The following is a 13,283-nucleotide window of genomic DNA, read 5'->3' on the forward strand; positions in this document are numbered from 1 at the left end:
GCACATTCATAACAAACTCCTTGAAATTAAACCTATACCGCAATTATGGGCCTCCAATTTTCTCACAAACAGACAAGAAGAGGTTGTCCTGGCCAGAGCCCGAATAGGCCACACCCATTTGACCCATCTATTCCTGTTATCAGGTAATGACCATCCACAGTGTTCACATTGCCACAAGCCACTCACAATAAAACACATACTCCTGGAATGCATCTTGTATAACAACTCCCGTCTAATTTCATTCACTTCTCTCTCAAACTTACAGGAATTGTCACTTAGCCATATCATAGGCGAAAATTCAAACCTTACAGAATTTTTTTTTCTTTCTGAAACGAATAGGTTTATATAACCGTTTCTAACTGCTTCCATAGAAGCCAATAAAATTAGTACTAACTACTATGATAGGTGCAATATGGCCTAAGTAGCCTTTGCACCAAAAAAATCCAAGCACAACAACAACAACAACTGGCCCACTCTATTTCCCTGTACAGTTTCTTATTATACTCATCAGTGTCATTAGGCCTATAGCACACTCCACCTCTACTCTCAATTTTGATCTCCCAATGCTTATGTCACACCAAACTGACTCAACACTGCACTGTCCAGCGATGTCGACTGGCTTCACTTCCGTGGATTTTATGTGTTTCTTAACTAATAGCATAACCCCTCCTCCCTTCCTATCCTGTCTATCCTTTCTGTAGACGTTGTACTCCCCAAATTCCAGTTCTGCATTACTTATATCTGTGTGACACCACGTCTCTGATATCCTAACAATATCCGCCTTTGATGCTTTGAGCAATACCTCAAATTCATCAAATTTATTTACCAAACTCCTATCATTGGCGTACACGCAAGTATACATGCACCTGTTCTTTTTCTTAGCTACCCTAACACAACCCATGTGTTTTCTTGTACCCCAGTGACTCCCAGCAGACTCTGAAATATCCTGCATCTTATTTTCCAAGCTGCTGCTCATTCCAATAGAAGCAGTGCAAGAATCACTTTCACCTCTGCCAGTGGCTACTGTTAATCTATTAGTCCTTGTATCCCCACCCCCCAAAAAAAAACCACGTCATGTGCCTGCCAGGTTTCTCAAACACAGCCATCTCTTTCTCAATACCTTTCTCATACCTTTCTCAAACACAGCCATCAACTCCATACAAAGTGCATGAATGGCTTGAACATTATCTGTGCTTTCTCTGTTGGGATGCGAAATGTTGCACCTTACAACATTTCGCATTTACCGTGTACTTTTGGCGCCTCCGTAGCCAGGTGGGAAGGAGCAACAGTGCGTAGCACACGCTTCTTGATTAGACCGGGGTTCGAGCCTGTCACCACCAAATACGGAGGATGTGGAAAGGTCAGGGAATGACCACCGCATATCCTGGAGCAATATGGCCTTAGTTGCTAATGCTCCTAAAAACCAAACAACAACAACAACAACAACAACCGTGCACTTTTGCGATCTAATGTAAATTATGGGTTCCAGTTATACTCATCAGCCAGAAACAGTGTACTTTGATGGCTGGACCCTATCCATCATCAGACTATATATATTGCTGCTGTAGCATTTCAAACATGTTCTATGCAGAGCCTCTACGTGAAAGAGAATGAACAACCATTATTGCTTTGACATAAGTAGTTGTCTCCAAAGTATGCCTTAAAACTGAAAACCTTGCCAGACCATCCTATGTGGACATCTGATTTTGAGCCACAATGGGAAAATTTGTACAACACTTGTCAGACTGCAGTTTATCCTTTCAGTATTCATTCCCAAGTGTTACTCCAAGATTTGCATATCATGGTAGTCAAGGTTGCCCAAATACCAAAGCAAACCCTTTCACTTTTTCATTCTCATGTTTCAACATGTAACTTTTTCATTAAGAACTGAGTAAAGTTGGATACTTCTGTCTACCTGCAGCTCTATTCAGCATACCAAGCTGAACATTCTGACTACTTGCCATTTTACACAGATGACTCGAAGTTGGAACCATGTGTGGGATCTGCTGCTGTCCTTCCAGACACTACTGGCCCCGGGTGCCAAGCGTTATAGTGATCAAGCAATTTCCTGATTGATTTCTAAAGCGTTTTCTCAAAGATATAGTTTTCTTTCAGTTATAAAAGTTTTCTTACTTTTCTATTATTACGCAACTTAGTCTTACAAATCGTAAGCAAGTTTAAGAAAGGAAAAACACCTTTCTTCTTTTTTCCTTAAATTAACGTACTAACTTTTATACCGCTTGGTCACTCTAGCGGCACTGCTCCTGCCTCCCCGTGGCGGGGCCGGTAACCTGGGAGAAGAAATCCACTCTCCCAGGGCTGAAAGGAGCAAAGATGGATAAAAATATGTATCCACCTTTAGAGCCATTGAGCTCAAGACGAGACAACATAAATGACAATGATAATGACTTCTCTCAACCCAAGAAGCTGAGAACAACCCCTCAAGAGGAGATTCCATCATTCCTCATACTACACTCTCTCTCAGAGCAGCCTCTGAGTAAGTTATCGCCATTCCTTATACAAAAATGTATTGAGTCTGTTGCAGGTTTACCGAAAACGGTAAGGCGACTTCAGTCCGGGGATATTCTTGTAGAGACTAGTAAATCTCAACATTCTGCAAAATTATTAAAGCTGACTACCTTTGGTGGACAATCAATAAAGGTCACTCCCCATGCCACCCTAAACTCCTCGAAGGGGGTAATTGCAGAATGGGACCTATTAAATGTATCAGAAGAGGAAATAGTCCAAGAACTTCGAGAACAAAAAGTAATCCAAGCAAGGAGAATTCTGACTCGGAAAGATGGTATCCTTGTTCCCACAAGGAGTATAATCCTCACTTTTAGTTCTCCTGTCCTACCAACATCTGTTAAAGCTGGCTATCTTCATTGCCGTGTACGTCCTTATATCCCGAATCCAATCAGGTGCTATAAGTGCCAAAAATACGGACACTCCCAAACTGCATGTAGAGGTGAGGCAACATGTCCAAATTGTGGATCAAAGGATCATAATCAATCTGAATGCACTGCTACTTCTCAATGCCCAAACTGTAAAGGTAATCACCCGGCTTTTTCGAAAATATGCGAATTATGGAAACAAGGGAAAAAAATCCAAAAATATAAAGTCGAGAATAAAGTCACATACTCAGAGGCAAGAAGAGAAATACTCAAAACAGAACCAAAGCTTACATATGCCACTGCTGCTAAACAATTTCAGTCAGTAGGTATTCAAACAGATGTTACAGTTCCTCCAAATCTATCCATCGCTGATTGGGCACGTTCTTTGCTCTCTGCTTCCAAACAGTGTCCTTCTCAACAAAAAATTGAACAAGCCAGTAACACACCAATTACCATTCCAACCGACGTGCCTCAATCAACAAAACAAAAAGTGGCAGAAACTAAAGTACTGAACCCAACAGTTTCAACGGGCATGGATGTTGACCAACGCAGTGAAACAGATGATGGCATATTAGAACTACATGCGACTGATGAGATGGACGTCACACGTCCCTACTTTCCAAAGAAAGAGAAACCGAAATTGGATCGAGGCAAGCAACTTTCAACTAAAAAGCAGCCAGAAACAAAAATAAACAACAAAACCACTTAATGGAAAGATTCCTCCAATGGAATTGTAGAGGCTTTCGCAATACAAAAGACGATTTATATGACCTCATCAACCGGTACGATCTAGCAGGCATATCCCTACAGGAAACCTACTTAAATGCACGAGTGTGTCCCACCATTAAAAATTACACCATCTTCAGACGAGATGGGAGAATAGACTCGCCAGCCCATGGAGGAGTGGCAATTCTTGTTAGAAACAACGTTCCATCGAAACATATTGCTCTTCAGACCCCTTTTGAAGCAGTGGCAGTGCGTATTGTAATTGGCATCACTCTTACAATAGCGTCAATATATATCCCTCCTAATTTCTTATTCACTTCAGACGACCTAGAAAATCTAATAGACCAGCTACCATCTCCGTTCTGCTTGCTCAGAGACTTCAATGCACATCATTCGCTTTGGAGATCTCCAACAATTGACAAGAGAGGTAAGCTAATAGAATCCTTTCTTGATACTTATCAACTCACCATTTTAAATACTGGCGAGCCAACCTACATTCATTTTTCGACTGGATCCATGAGTACAATAGATCTCTCAATCTGTTCTCCCTCCTTATATACTATTATGGAGTGGTCTGTTCTTGACAATCCACTGAAAAGTGATCACCTACCAATTCTCTGCAAACTCCAAACACGAACAAACTCCCCTTCCCCACGTCGCTCCATTTGGAAATTCCGTAGGGCACACTGGAGTGAATATGCCTCATGTTCAGTTAGATGATAAAATAATACAATCTCAGACCATAGAAAATGTCACGGAACACATTACTACTCAAATATTACTAGCTGCCACCATTGCAGCTAGTAATATTTGAGTAGGAAACAGAAAGGAAATAGAAGGGAACAGAAGCACAGTAACTACTGGTGGAACCAAGATTGTACGCATGCGAAACGGGAAAAAAACAGATCTTGGAATTTATTTCGTAAATTCCCCACAACTAGTAACCTAATTAACTTCAAAAGACTGAGAGCCAAGTTCCGCAAAGTAAGAAGAAATGCAAAGAAAGAAGCCTGGATCAGCTTCTCCTCAAGTATAAATAAGGACACAGATAGTAGAATCATTTGGAGGAAAATTCAATCGCTCAATGGCAAATATGTCCAGTCCCCAACTACAATACTAAATTGGGAAGGAAAGGAGTTGTCATCACCATCAGAAATAGCAAATGCCTTAGCGGAAACATTTGCCAGCATATCAGCAATATCCACCTTTAACCCAACCTTTCAAAGAATTAAAGAATCTGCAGAAAAGCGTAAGATTAATTTTTCTACGGCAGTTTCACATCCATACAACCATCCATTCACATTAGCAGAATTACTAGGGGCACTCAATAAAACACCCAATAGTGCCGCTGGGCCAGATGGGGTCTATTATATAATGTTAAAGCAACTTGACAACAGAGCAAAAAGAACATTGTTAAAATATTACAACCGTATTTTCTTAGAAAATACCTACCCACTCTCTTGGCGTCACTCAATTGTTCTACCCTTCCCGAAGCCAGGAAAGGATCGTACCTTTCCGCATAACTACAGGCCAATTTCACTGACTAGTTGTCTAGGAAAAGTCCTTGAAAAAATGGTTCACAGGTGGCTAACGTGGTTCCTGGAAGCAAACAACTTACTAAACAGCAGCCAGTATGGTTTTCGAAAGAACCGGTCCACGCTAGATGTGATGATAAAAGCAGAGGCAAACATCCGAAATGCCTTCATAAGGAGAGAACATCTAGTCATGATTAATCTCGATATTGAGAAAGCCTTCGATATGACCTGGCGATATGGTGTACTAAAAGATCTCCATTCTTTCGGCTTGAGAGGTCAGTTACCTCAATTCATACAAAATTTTCTATGCAACAGAACGCTTCAGGTAAGGTATATGAACAATTTATCCAAATCATTTGAACAAGAGGAGGGTGTACCGCAGGGTTCTATTTTAAGTCCAACATTATTTGCAGTAAGAATTACAAACATGACACGGGAAGTACCAAATACAGTAGAATTGTACGTGTTTGCCGATGATCTCATTATCTTCTGTCAATCCCAAACTATGAACATCATTGAAAGACAACTTCAAATTTCCATAGCTAAAATAGAATCATGGGCACTGCAGAATGGTTATTCTTTAGCCGAAAAAAAATCCACTGCGATTCACTTTTGTAAAAAACGAAAACTCCACCCGGATCCAGAAAAATTCTTAAAAAACAGCCTGATACCTGTCACTAACAATTTTCGTCTGTTGGGGCTACATTTAGACAATAAACTTAATTTTGCTTCCCATATATCTTACCTTCGAACCACGTGTCTTAAAAAACTGAACATCCTAAGAGCCGTTTCCGCCATGTCCTGGGGTGCTCTCTTCTTCATCTCTATAGAGCTTTAATAAGATCACGCTTAGATTATGGATCACCTGTCTATGACTCCGCTAGGAACAGTTCCCTATTACGTCTGAACACCATACAGCATAGTGCCCTTAGGATAGCTGTGGGAGCCTTTAGAACATCTCCGATCCACAGCCTGTATATTGAGGCAAATGAACCTCCACTGCACCTAAGGAGAAAATCCTTATTATGTAACTATGCACTAAAGATTAAGAGTATTCCATCACATCCTAGCTGGCAGCACTTGTTCGACCCTAAATACACCATGCTATATCAAAATAAACCTAATGAGAATCGCCCAGCAGGGCTTCGACTGCAAGAGCTCATGATCAGTTGGAACATTAATTTTCAAAATGTCTTCCAAGGCCTTGGTACTCCCGAACCTCCCTGGACTGAATTTGTACCTCTCTGTGATAATTTCTTTTTAAGATGGGGGAAGACATCCCTGGCTAATACAAATTTTCAACAGCTCCATAAATCGCATTCCTTGGAAAACTCAGCAAAAGTACATATCTATACTGATGGCTCCAAAACAGATACAGCCGTAGGTGCTGCAGCAGTCTCTTCCAACTTCTCAGTAGCTGTTTCTCTTCCCACTGAATTCAGTATTTATACTGCAGAATTATTCGCAATAAAACTGGCTCTAGGTAATATAAACAAGTACCATATCAAGGAATCCTTGATATATTCAGACTCCTTAAGCGCAATCACTGCCATTCAATCTACTTTTTGTCCCTCTCACCCCATTCTTAAAGAGATCCGATCTAAGTTATTTCACTATCAAACAGTCAATCAGAAGGTTACCTTCTGCTGGATCCCTGGTCATGTTGGCATCTCAGGCAATGAATATGCGGATGCTGCTGCAAAGCATCCCGACTCTGGATCTTCCAGACAAAAAAAAGTTCCCTACACCGATCACAAATCTGTCATTAAAACAACATGCAGGAAACAATGGTCTCTCCTTTGGAAAACTCAAACCAATAATAAACTACTGCAGATAAAAAAAGAGCCACAACTGTGGACATCTAGTTCCAGGAGAAGCAGGCGACAAGAAGTGATTCTAGCAAGGCTCCGCATCGGCCATTTGCGCCCAACTCACCTGTTTTTGCTTATGGGAGAGAATCCTCCTCAGTGTTTCTTTTGTCAGTCGCAGCTAACAATAAAACACATCCTCATAGAATGTCCCCAACTTTCAACAGTCAGAAAATCAAGCTTTAGCTCCCTGTCCAACTTAAAGGAACCCTTAACCTTATTTCATATTCTTGGCAATGAAGCAAATTTCGAGGAACTGTTTAATTATTTGAAGCACATGAATCTGTATGATAGACTGTGATCAAAGTGACAAACAAATCCTGAACAGGCACAATATGGCCCAAGAGGCCCTTGTGCCAAAAAACCCCAATACAACAACAACAACAACAACAACAACAACCAGACACTACTATATCTGACCAGATTCTCCCTGATTGCAGCATATACACTGCACATGCTATAGAGTTACCCCTGGATTACATCAGAACTTGCCAGTACCAATGGTACATTATACATTCTAAGTCTCAGTGCATTACAGGCTTTATTAGTGTTGAAATACCATACCCAGTCCTACCTGGGGTTCAGCAGAAGCTATATGCTCTTTCTCTGTAAATTTGAATTTGACATCTGCTTTCTTCTGGATCCCCAGCCGCATTGAGATTAGGGAAATTGATCATTTGTCTGATACCACAGCCAGGAATCAGTAATTTCCATGAATAAGTATGACCTTTTGGTACTCTATACAGACTGCATGCAATCTTAACAATGGGAGCATACAAGGTATGCTCCCATTGTTAAGATTCATGTAACGAACAGCCAACAAATAAATTATATCAGATAAAGCCTATAATTGAAACATGCCAGTCTATTCAGTACAGGAGTCACAGCAAGAAGTTGTTCTTGCTTGGCTTCAAATAGGACATGGTCATCTTACACATTTCTTTCTGCTAAGGGCTCATGATCCTCCTGTGTGCAAACACTGTGACATCATTTTGACCATCAAGCATATGTCTGGATTTTTTTAAATTTGAATACCTTTATGTTTTTAGCACTTTTAACTGTCTGGCTGAGCCTTATACACTCAGTCAGATTTTGTCCAAAATGTTTCAATATTTAAAAATTATAAATTTGTGTACACAATTTTTTTTTTAATAGCCATCGTATATACTTCTGTTTTTACCCCGATTTACTTGTGTTTTGCTTTTTATATGTATGGACTTGGCAACCAATTTGTAGGTTACTGCTGTTTTTAATATTTTAATTAATTATTGGAATTGGTGCAGCATGGCCTGAGTTTCTCATGTGCCAAAAAAAAAGCTCAAATCACTCACATAGCCTGCTTCATTTGGTTTTGTTAACATCAAAAAGGAAATGTGCAAATTTTTATTTTAAAGATTACAAATAACATTGCATGTTATTGCTTTAACTTAACTTTAAGTAGTGAAAGCAGCAACAGTGTCTATTAAGCTGATATATATTATTTGCTTGCACATTTCTTCTAGCCAACCAGAATGCATAGAATGCACACTATTAACATACAATTTTAGTGAAATATTACTTGTTTAAAAATATTAAAACAATAAGCTTTTTAATTCTTAATTCCATTTTTATATGAACGAATTTATTTTTTATACCATATTAAATTTTGCAGGTGACAGCAATTAAGATTTTCCAGCTTCAGTTTTATACAGGCTTCATTAGCCATGGTACTCAAAATGTGATCTTTACGAGGTAGGTTAATTTTATTCATCTGTTGTCATATAAATATTTCTGCAAGTGTTTGGTTGGCCCTTCTATTATGAAAGCCTATTTATACCTTTTTTAATGGGTTAACATGGTTTGAATTTCTAGTAATTTTCTTTGTTCGTAGTATTGTGTGACTAATATACTTATTTTAGTAACTGTTGCTAACTAACTATTTTATTAACTTATTTTAGTAACTGTATTTTAGTTCCCTGTTAGAGTTTGATAAACTTCTGGCATTCCCCTCCTTGAAAAACTCCATGTGTGAATGTAGATACAAAATACTCATTCAATTTATCAGCTACTTGAGTAGGATCATCAATAGTCGAACTATCTATGTTAAGTGCACCAATCTCTTTCATCCCCTTCCTTCTAGAGTTTACATAAGTAAAGAACCCTTTGCTGTTTTTCTTTGTGTCCTTTGCCAAAGATTTCTTGTAATCTGCCTTTGCCTGCCTAACTTCCTTTGTGACTTGATTACAGACTAGCTTATATCTGTCATAGGCTTCTGTGTCACCTGATACATTTTATGCATCCCATGCATTTTTCTTCTCTGCTACGAGCCTAATTAATTCATCCGACATCCATTTAGGATGTCGGATGAATTAATTGAACCTGAACCTTTAACAGTATTTCTTACTTGGTATGAAAAGCCTAGTAGCCTCCAAGATTAAGTTCCTGAAAGGTTCCCATTTAGAATTCACCATTGGTAACATCATCACTTGATCCCAGTCTATAGAATTTAAAAAATTTCTGAGACCTCTGTAGTCACCTTTACGAAAACAAAAATCCTTCCCTTTACCCTTAATCATAGTTACATCTTTAAGTTAATCCCACATCAGTACACTGTGATCACTGTCACTTAGTGGTTCCTTTATCTGCAAATTCCTAATGCATACGTCATCACTACGAGTAATCAAGGGTATTACTCCCTCTGGTTGCCCTTCAAACATGTTGCTGTAGAAAACAGTCCTCCAATAAATCCACCAAAGTCTTGCTAATGTGCGAGTGACCAACTTACAAGTTTCAGTCAATATCTGGAAAGTTAAAATCCCCCATTACAAGACATTTTGATTTACAAGCCCATTCTATTTCCCTGCACAACTGTTCATTGTACTCATTAGCATCATTAGGCCTATAACATACTCCTACTCTCATTTTTCCTTTCCCAGTGTTTATGTCACACCAAACAGACTCAACATTGCACTGTGCACCCATGTCAACTAGATGTTGGCTTAGTTCCATACAATGAAATTCACAAAGATTTATCAAGAAAAAGCAAACAAACCCAGATTACTGATTTTTTAAAGAGAGCAGAAGATATACGAAATCTAGAATGGTGTATTTTTATTAGCTTTTGGAACACAACCTTCTTTTGTACATTTTCTTAGTCATGTATAACACAGTTTTGCACAACACGACATTTTATAGGAACCTAACTACCATGTAATACGAGGGTTACATTTACTTCAAATCCCTAAAACAGTCAGAGGATTAAACAAGGTGTGCAATAAGCACACAGTAATGCTGCTGGCCTAGATTGAATATACTATTCTTTTTTACATCACTTGAATGAAATATCTGTATACTGTAGAAGGAAAGTCCATACATGAAATTAAGTATCAAAACATATTAAAATTATATTTTTTTCACACAATGTCTATCAGAACAATATGTAATTGGAAAGTATCTAAGAAGCATATAAGATTAATTCATTGAGAGATATTATTAGTTTTGTCTATTAATAAATAATCTGTGTTAAAAGTCAGATAAATTTCTGATTGTTGTAAAGGACATTGTTTACCTTGAAAGGCATACCACTGAATTAATTAGTTGTGCATGACAAGCATGAGCGGTAGTTTTTTTTTTTTTTTTTTTTTCCCACGTGAACAGCTACTACAGTTAGTAGTGGCAGGAAGACAAGCTTACACAGTATCAGCAAAAAAATTGCACATATCACTACCCACCTTATCTGTCCATTCCCTCCATTTGTTTAATATTTTTAAATTTATTAAACTACCCACTTACCCAACACCTGGTAATTTAAACAAAACCCCCTGTCATTGTCTTAGGTTTACTCAATCCATTTAACACCTTAACATTTCAGTCAGTTCTTGCAAGTGACATTCACGCTGGAATTTGCAAAAGTCAAGTCCTTTGTGGTAAGGGTACCCCTTTGTATTCTTAACTGATCTGGTTGCTCGTCTCTCCACCATTTAAGAAGAGAACCCCAGGGACTTACATCTGGTGAGTATGGGCTTGGCACACCCAGGGTCCTGAGCCACCGGATATCATCATTCTTCTCTTTTTTGGTGATTCCTTTCTATTTCTCTCTCTCAGGGTAACTTGGAAATTTTTTTTTTTTTTTGGCTGGTGCAGCATAAGCCTCAGGCTTCCTTGTACTATATGGCTAATAATAATAATAATAAATTTCCTAAAATGAGGCTTCCAGACCTGTGTGCAGTACTCAAGATGTGGCCTAACCATTGCCTTATACAATGGGTTAATCATCTCCTTGTGCCTGCTGGCAAAATTCCTGTACATCATTGACAGAATACCATGAGCTGTTCTAGCAGCCTCTCTGCTCTACTTGGAGAACTTCATACGAGACTCTACAATTACTCATTTGTTTTTTACCACCTTGAGTGTGGTGATAGCAAATTGGCATATTATTCTGGGATTACCTACCCATATGCAGTATAGGCTGCATATGGCCAGGTAATGTTTATTACTGGCCTTTTTTTGCCAATAATGAACATATCAGTACTTGCTTGTGAACTTCACTGAACACCCCCTGCTGATTATTTTTAGTTGTAATAAAATATAATCTGGCAGATGCAATATGGCTACATTGCAATAGGGCCTTTGTGCCAATAAAAAACATACCTGTACCTGTACGTAAACTTATCTGCTCATACTTTACCACCTTGATTATCAGCAACATCAAATTTTTCGTATTAAACCTTGGCAGAAAGTTAAAAATCTTTGAGCTAATGAAAATGACTAGTATATTTAAATTTCATAAAATTTATACATACTACTTGTCATTTCCTTTTCTTCACTGATATGCTCAGTATTTTGTTAGAAATCATATTTTTTCAATCAATATCCTTTTCTTTTGTTTTAATTTCATCTCTATTGTTGCCAGGTGGGCAGGAGCAGCAGTGCGTAGCACACGCTTCTTGATTAGACCGGGTTTCGAGCCCATGACCACCAAATACGGAGGATGCAGAAAGGTCAGGGAGTGGCCACCGCATATCCCCAGAGCAATATGGCCTTAGTTGCTAATGCTCCTAAAAACCAAATAACAACATAGCAATCTCTGTTGTTTTTGTTTGAGATTCCCCCATCATGAGGTTCTCAATTAAACTCCAAAACGTATTTCTGCCTTTCTGATACGTGTTCTTCTCATCTTTCTCAAAATCTTCCCAAAATTCTTCCCTAGTCTTGCCCACACATATCATAGCCCTCTTGTATTTTTATTTATATTCCAGTATAGATTTAAGATTTATTCTCTAAGAATTTCTTGTACTGATTTGTATTTTGTTTGTAATGGAACCTCTAGTGCAGTGGTTTTCAACTGGGGTGCTGCGGCACCTTAAGGTGCCGCAACAACATTCCAGGGGTGCCACGTAATTTGGGTTTAAGTTACTTAAACTTATTATTATTTTTTTAATTTATATATTTATTTCATTATAAAAAGGTGTACAGTATCTTTTTAATTTTGTGGTGATCTATAATTGATGTTTACTTAGTACCTCTATATAAAGAATAAAATTATATACTGTATATATATAATTTGTATTATGAAATGTACTTTTTAATTATATTATTATAATAAATATCATATAACATATATATTTTTTAATATTTTATATATGTATATATATATATATTCACACATACATACATACATACATACATACAGAGAGAGAATCGGATTTAACAGGCAGAAAATTGAGTAGGGGTGCCGCAAAATAAAATAAATTACTTAGGGGTGCCGTTATTAAAAAAAGGTTGAAAACCACTGCTCTAGTGGTTAAAGATAAGTTAAAAAAAAAAATAATAATAAATAAAGTAATTGAAGCAATAGTAATATTAGAATGTAAATTCCATTAAATATTATTTTAAGGACCACAAGATTTTACTTAGGTTTTTTGTTATTTATTTTTTTATTTTTTCCAGGAATGATTTAGATGGCATTGAAGAACTTGATAGGTATCCAGAAGGGTTCTTTGTTTCACTTCAGCTCACTTTCACAGACAAAGAAAAGGCACCAGATAAAAGTCCACCTTGGGAAGGTCTTCCTCAGTTGAATCCAAATCCACGGTTACTTTTCAACACTGATGAGGAATTAGAACAGTGTACAAGTAAGTGATTTAGTCATGATTGAAATTGTAAAAAGTTTGGGGATGAATTAATGTTTGTAAAATGATGAGGCTGACCTGTCTGTTCGGGTGGATGGATCTCTTGAAGTAGTTTACATGACACTATACAGTGATTCGAACACTTCTGAA

General features: G+C 37.9%; 1 protein-coding gene across 2 annotated transcripts in view; it reads left to right on the plus strand.

The window, feature by feature from the left end:
• The window catches only part of aux (cyclin-G-associated kinase), a 703,221-nt gene that overhangs the window by 573,672 nt on the left and 116,266 nt on the right, over positions 1 to 13,283 (plus strand). For both annotated transcript variants that reach the window (XM_090387776.1, XM_090387775.1), the window contains exons 17-18: positions 8,675 to 8,754; positions 12,952 to 13,136. In XM_090387776.1, the coding sequence (XP_090243902.1) occupies positions 8,675 to 8,754; positions 12,952 to 13,136 (265 nt within the window). The remainder of the gene's footprint in view (positions 1 to 8,674; positions 8,755 to 12,951; positions 13,137 to 13,283) is intronic.

Source organism: Mastigoproctus giganteus, chromosome 13 (genome assembly GCF_048544385.1).
Source record: "Mastigoproctus giganteus isolate SK-2022 chromosome 13, ASM4854438v1, whole genome shotgun sequence".
Taxonomy (NCBI): Eukaryota; Metazoa; Arthropoda; class Arachnida; order Uropygi; family Thelyphonidae; genus Mastigoproctus; species Mastigoproctus giganteus.